Below are 7,526 nucleotides of genomic sequence, written 5' to 3' on the forward strand. Positions count from 1 at the left end.
AACAGAAAGAACTTTTATCCCTGACTGTACAAGCAATGGATATTCAATGGAAATTCTGTATATTGCAGTGCGGACGGCTAAAGAACTAATGTTCAACGGCAGGCTCGTATAGGATAATGGATGAATCACTAGCAGAAATGGTCGAGGCTTACACCCCGGCTATTTGGAAGCGATCGCAAAGCGCATTTATTGCTCCTGCGTTTGCTTGAAATACGCTGACCATGTATTTAAATCTGAGCGGCTAAACATGAACGCGAAAGCAATAAAATCGCTGAAAAAACGCCGGCTCGAGCGTATTTGGTGCAGGTCGGAACAATAGACCGCCTGCTGTTTAAAAGATTTCAAAAGGAATGACAGAAAGGAAAGACGTGTTGCCAGGCAAGGGGATTGTAGCAAGAAACAGCTGCTTGGAAGACTCTTTGTGCAGAGATTGGAACTCTGCTATTATAATGTATGTGTGTGTATAACAAAAGAAAATTCACAAAAATAGAAGGAAATTCAGAAAAAATAGCTAATCACAGAAAAATCTATGTAACACAATAGGGTGATTTCTTGTGATACACTTGATTGACAGTTTGCTGGTGCCATGGTAATCTATAAGCAAAATATTTGGCTTTAGGCAAAAGATGAAACAACGAAATAACTTGAATTTGAGCCCCTATCTCAGAAGCTCGAACTCCACCCCCAAACAGATAACCACAAGTGTAATCACAAAGAGAAATTTTCAGTTGTGTTTGAAAACGTGTACTGTGTACATCTCCAATATGGTTAGTGTGTTTAACACAGAGGCGTTTATAATTGAAATACAAAATAGGCCATGCCTATATGATTTAAGAGATCCGAACTATATGAATCGAGACTTAAAAATAAAAATGTGGAGAGAAGTGGCTGCGATATTTGTTCCAGACTGGGAGGGAATGGAACGGAATTCTCAGAATGAAGAAGGTAAGAATATTCTTATTTTATGATTTCATTTAATACTGTTAAGTAGAGCTACATCGAGCCAAATTGTATGTTCACTATGAATAATAATAATAATAATAATAATAATAATAATAATAATAATAATAATAATAATAATAATAATAATAATAATAATAATAATAATAATAATAATAAATTGTTAAAGTTGTGCCAACTTCCAATATACCTAATATATCCGAAAGGGCCAGGGCCGGCTATGCGGCATTTTATGGGGTGGATATGTTAGATGATGGAACAATTGCCCTTAGATGGTCTAAGCCATAGATGTGTGCACAGGAGAAAAGCGGAAAATGCCACCTCTAATAGTTTGGTACTTAGGTATATCGAAAATGTTTTAAACAGCAAAGACCATAAGTTTAAATTGGGATTCAATACATTTTATTCTCTTTCCAGTCTTTGAAATGACCGAAAAACTACGTTGCCAAATTATTTCGAAATTTAGTTTTGTAAGACAAACACACAATGTTTCAGTTTCCAGACATTTCTTTCCATGCAGCTTAGAAATATTCCTGGGAAAGGTATGTTTATTTTATTTTCTTTATTTATTTTAACTGCAACTGCTCGTGTTTTATCAACTTTGTTCTGAAACTGAAAATAAGGTGCTAAAATTGGTAGAGAGTAGGGATTTCAGAATAAGCCTAAATCATGAGAAAAAAAAAGATTAAACCAGAGAATTGGTTAAAAATATAATGATGTAAATTTTATACTTTGTGGCTTGGAATTTAGCGGTCCTCTCAGCACCGAAGTTATACAAGATGTGAACCTACAGTTTAAGGTGGAATCTAAACTATCTTTATGCGCTGAAACTTTTCAATGATCTCCCACAGGATTCGAAACCGGAACCCTATTCTCCAAAGGCACGTGCATAGCTAGTAAAGTATAAAGTAGTGTAAATGTTGGAATTTATTGATTGGGGTCTAATATTTGTTTTCGATACAGAGGATATCTTAAACAAAATTCCTCTTGCTCCGTCTCTTTCGACTATACCAGAGAGGCTACATCAGACGTGAACTATAGCTCAACGTGGGACCCTAACCACATAACCTCCTGCCTAGAATCGAATCCAGGTCTACCACGCCAAAGACACGTACGCTTACCGCTTAGTCACGAAGGAGCTCCATATATTGATGGAAACGAGACCGAGACTAATACGATGTTTTTCGACTCGAGACGAGACCGAGAGTGTATTGAGTTTCATCTCGTCTCTATACCATTCCTAACATACATACACATCCTTTTTATACAGATACACAGATTAATATAGATGTAGGAATAAATTGAAAAAGCGACAATCTAACACCAACTGAATTGTTTTCCAAGTTTGATTAAGATAAAATAAGCTGTTTTGGTCGTTTACTTTGTCTGTACTTAGTTCAACAAAGAGTAAAAAATAACCATGACAAAGTTTCCTATATGTTAATACTATGCTGATAAATTTACCGATGACGAAATTACTGTAAAAAATTTCTGGCAACGAAATTACCTACATGCTAATATTTTGGTGACGAAATTACCTAAGTTCGGCAAATTGCCCAGAATGGAGGTGGCAAATTGTCCGCTTTAAGTAAATTTGGTGCAAATTGTTCGGTGTCAAATTGACATACATAATGGGCCTTGTATCCACTTAATTTCGAAACCATACGCACAATGATCACTATGATCGCGCTAAATTCGGTCAACGTAACTCAAACCACTTTGCAAAACGAAGATGAAGAAGTGCATTCTGTAATATTTGTAATGTTATATGTATCCACTTGACGAATGTTTGATATTTGATGCTGTGATTTCGTTGTTCAAACATCTTTGGAAATATAAATGTTTTTATCATTGTTTTTTGGGTGGTGTTTGAGACTGACATTCATTTTTGTTGTTTTAGTAACAAATTCCATGCCCCCCCCCCCTTTCTTTTAAAGATTAAGATCATAGAGTAAGGAAACTTCTTGTCCTTCCCAGGTAGGAAATTTATAATACTAACAACTAATGAAACTGTGCGTTCATAGAAAAGTCGAGCAAAATCTGTATTATTTTAATTGTAGGTTTGATAAATCCCAAAAAGAGTAGCACTTAAGAGTGTTGAATATCGACACCATCACGGTTTCTCAGAACTTTAATTTATATGAGGAAACATTCTATTTATTCTTTGAAATAAACGAGAATTTTAACAAGTTTATTTTATGGTACTGATTTATTCTTTTGAGATCTTTAAATGTATTCTATGCAAAATTTAACTACTATATTATGTAAAATTAATATTTATAAAAAAAAAAAAACGAAAGCAATATTACATTAATGTTAGAGTATTAATATAAGAATTATAATTCTTCCGTGAAAGAAAACACACACACGCTTCCTTTCATTAAAGTCCATTTTCGAAAGCTACTCTGAAACGATGGCGTGTCGTTTGCTAGAACTCGATTTTGGTGTAGTTTGTCTCAATAATTTTATTGCGGTTATATCAGTTCCTGACGAAATAGCTAAATGTTGCTAGGCACTCAGGTCCGGAACCAGAGGGGAGCTAGGGTCCCCTAAACTTTTTGGGCCCCTCCAGACCTCGATATAAAATGCGATTTTGTAATTATTAATACCAAAAAAAAAAAAAAAAAAAAAAACGAAATTTAGATATTTGTAAGAGAATTTATAATGACTTGGGCCCCCCAAACCTATATGGCTAGTTTCGGGCCAGCAGGCACTTATATTCATACTGATTTCTTGCGAATAAGTGGTTGCGCATACCCAAGCCATTCTGAATTATGCTACCGACGAGTTCCAAAGAAATGCCCAGAATCTCTGACACAAGTTTTGCTGAGAAGGTAAAAACTGAGAAAGCGGGGTGCAGCCAGACCTCAGACTATAATAAGTATATCATGAGTTTACCATACAGTTTAAAAACTATATAAATAATAGCTTAATTTTTTTTTTCACTCAAAAACTGGGGTGGTCTAGGGCTCCGGCCTCGGGCTATATCCACCACTGGCTGAAATGCTGCAATTTTCAAGAATAATGTCACAAATTGCATCCATGATTTCGGGAAGAGTCATTGCTTTTAATCATCCTGGATGTAAAGCATAATTTGTTGAGAAATCGCCACGTTTATACTAAGCCACTTACTTCTTCACCACTGTATATAACGGAGGGGTGTCCTGTGGTGTTTCACTGATTTCCTAATTAATTTACTTCGGTGACTTTCCTTGGTGGAACAAAAATGTTATAACAGTTAGGATCTGAATATTCGTGAAATTATCTGTTTGGGTACACATAACCACTTCAGAGGCCTGAGAAACAAGAATTTCATTATTAATATGAAAATTTGTATTTCTACACACAGAGATATGTTTTTTTAAACTACGATTTCATTTTTCTACCTAGTACCTACACTCCTTCTGGATTGGACTAGGACATTTTCAGCAGCTCCTCGTAAATTCTCTCTCTCTCTTTCTCTCTCTCTCTCTCTCTCTCTCTCTCTCTCTCTCTCTCTCTATATATATATATATATATATATATATATATATATATATATATATATATATATATATATGTGTGTGTGTGTGTGTGTGTGTATGTATAGCGAGAGAGAGAGAGAGATACGTGGCATATAGTACTAGACGAATGTGTTACTTGAAGCATACGCGAAAGTAATTCAATTTATGTTTAGGCTTCAAAAGTTCCATTGAAAAATATTTCATGTGCAGACGTTACTTATTTGTTAGTCACAAATTTTACTTGGAATAAGTTTAATTTGTAACCATGTAGGTCTAACATAAAAACAGCAACGAAATACACAATGTAATGTAACATAAGTCAAAAGTAATAAATGTCATTTTTGGTATGGCAAATAGCCGCCCCCCGAAAATGTATCTGCCCCTCCTTTGCTCCCCTAAGAACTTAAAGGTGGCGTCGTCACTGACACACACACACAACAGTAGCAACTTTAACTGCAGAGATGAGTGACGTGGAAATTTTGTTGTAGATGATTTGACATCGTTATTTATATCTTCTTCCAATAAGCTGAGATTCATGCATCATTGCCGGGAGGATGAATCACTCACCCTTTTGTTATTTTCCTTTCACATGACCTTGGAAGATATTCTAAACCGAGAACAATGAAGTATTTAAAGGTCCTGAGTCTATTTATATTAGAAACTTGAAATTCCACTAAGCAAAGTTGTTGGACAAAATATCAATTTGGTCGTTCCTTTAAAAATATGCATTTATATGCAATAACGACATAAACATGCGCTAACCTCCGAAATATGCAAATATATGCACTATAAAACTCTGCTCTTTTACCCCAAAACACCTGAAACGAATTTCTGTTTAAAGAGCACATCAGTATCACATTAGGAAAAAAAAAAAAAAAATGCAAATATGCTAAAATCCGAAGTCTACACACAACTTCTTGACTCAAAGTGGTGTTATGACAAATATTTTATATATTCACAAACATCTTACTTGAGATTTCATTTTCTTTAATTGGTGTGTTTTAACAAAATACAGGCTATAATCAACGCACGCTTTCAAATTTTCTATTCTTAAATTCGAATTAAATCAAGAAATGTTCATATTTAATGTCTTCTAGCAGGATAATACAGTATAAACTAGCTTGCTTTGCATTAAAATCTATGGAGAAAGTTTGTATAAAAATTCTGATAGAATTTAACTCAAATTTCATAATTTTTGTATACTCGGGACAATATGAGGTACCTGTGTGCAAAATTTCAACTCTCTATCTTACTGTTAAAGGCCCTAAACAATATGATCGATGAGTCAGTGTATAGATGAATGACCTGCAAACAGACAGATTTCGGAGGGCCACAACTCGAATGTGGTTCAAACTACAAATATGAAAATTTGCACAGGTGCAAATATCTGTTATATCTCCATTACTGGAATAGGTTTTCATATCTTTAACATCTGACTTTTTATGGACCCTCTAAATCACCAATTTCGCGATAAACTTTTGTTCGTGTATATCATGCTCGACAATCCTTGACATTTCGCGTGACGTAAAACACATTTCCCACTTTGTTCACGTTTCAGGTGTTTCGGAGCATGCATTCGTCGGATCTTCGAATTGTCGTCACGTCCCCGACAGACCTCATTCAAGCGAGATATTACACATGTAAAGTGTACTCTGTGTGTGCCACATGCAGACCCTGCGTATAACTTCAATGACTTCCCTTGAAAGACATTAATGATTTGCTGCTCTTTGTACCTACTTTCTTAATATTAATTAAATGTGATTAATTATTATTTGAATATTCGTTACTATTGAAATGTCTTCAAATTTTCACTCCCTTTATTTCTGTTTACCACCACACCATAAATTACACGTTTTCAAAGTGCTCATAAAACAGATATATCATTATCTTACACCGCTACCACTATACGCCACTACTTAATAGCTGAAAAGTGGAAAAATTTAAAAAAAAAGTATGAGAGAGAGGAAAAAAAAGCACTTAAACATACGTCCTGATTTCATTACGTGTAAGCACTTAGAAATTGTGCAGATTTTATGATCAACAATATTTAAACGAAAATAAACAAGTAAGATTACATTTATTTAATTATACATAAGAAGAAAACATTAAAATACAATTTAGGCATTTACAGTTACTCTTCGCTCTGAAACATAGTCAATCACATATGTACGTAATTAGCCGTAAACTTTGATAAGAACCAGCCAGGAGCGGATTAAGGCTTTTGGGGCCCTGGAGCAAACTATTTCAAAGGGACCCTATGTTGCAAATAATTCCAGTGCATACATTTTCTTTATTGCCTTCCACAGCCTCATAAGCTGTGCTCGAATATTTTAATGTGCTCGAAGTTTACAAAAATTAGTTTAATTACTTTCATTATCAACAGTTAAATGCTCATGCACTGCAGTGTAACACACAACTGCCAAATACAAGCCAAATGGTCAACACAACAAAGTAAGTATCGTGAAGACGCTGGTGGAAGAAGACTTAATTCCAGCGATAATGCGAACGTAGGGACCGGGAAAAAATTGCATATGTCTGAGGCCTATAATATAAGTTGATTTTAATATTAAAAAGAGGGATTTAGGGGGGGCGGAGCCTGGGCTCCATTGGCTCCGCCCTTAATCCGCTCCTGCAGCCAACAACATCAGATTTGTGTAAGTCACAAATAAAGGTATTTTAAGGGTAGAGAAAAAGAACATACTAAATCCACCTTTGGTGATTTTTGATATATTAGTGCGAAATAATAGCTTAAAGAAGGCACTTTCCAATTACCAGTATATACTCATACTGGCAAAAACGCTACTCATAGACATTTTACAAGCTATTAAAGGAACCACCTCCAATGGAAAAGAATATGGAAAATAATAGGTTTTCTTCAATTTTAAAACCGCCCTCGTGAACAGTTTACAAAATGTGACTTACCATGTTCTTTCCCGATAGCCTTCATTGGTTTTCTCGTTATACTACCCCATAAAATATCATATGCCAGGCATTCAAAATCACTATTCGATTTGAAGCCCATTCAAACCATCTTGTACTGCCACTCAACATCACCAGCAGGAC

General features: G+C 35.0%; 1 protein-coding gene across 1 annotated transcript in view; it reads left to right on the forward strand.

Annotated features, from left to right (window-relative positions):
• The first annotated feature begins 206 nt into the window (after positions 1-206).
• Positions 207-7,526, forward strand: part of LOC145685689 (uncharacterized) — a 17,229-nt gene continuing 9,909 nt past the window's right edge. The window contains exon 1 of the mRNA XM_081758113.1: positions 207-945. Coding sequence (XP_081614239.1) covers positions 627-945 — 319 coding nt within the window. The 5' untranslated portion in view covers positions 207-626. The remainder of the gene's footprint in view (positions 946-7,526) is intronic.

Source organism: Thermobia domestica, chromosome 5, assembly GCF_964235325.1.
Source record: "Thermobia domestica chromosome 5, izTheDome1.hap1.1, whole genome shotgun sequence".
Classification (NCBI taxonomy): domain Eukaryota; kingdom Metazoa; phylum Arthropoda; class Insecta; order Zygentoma; family Lepismatidae; genus Thermobia; species Thermobia domestica.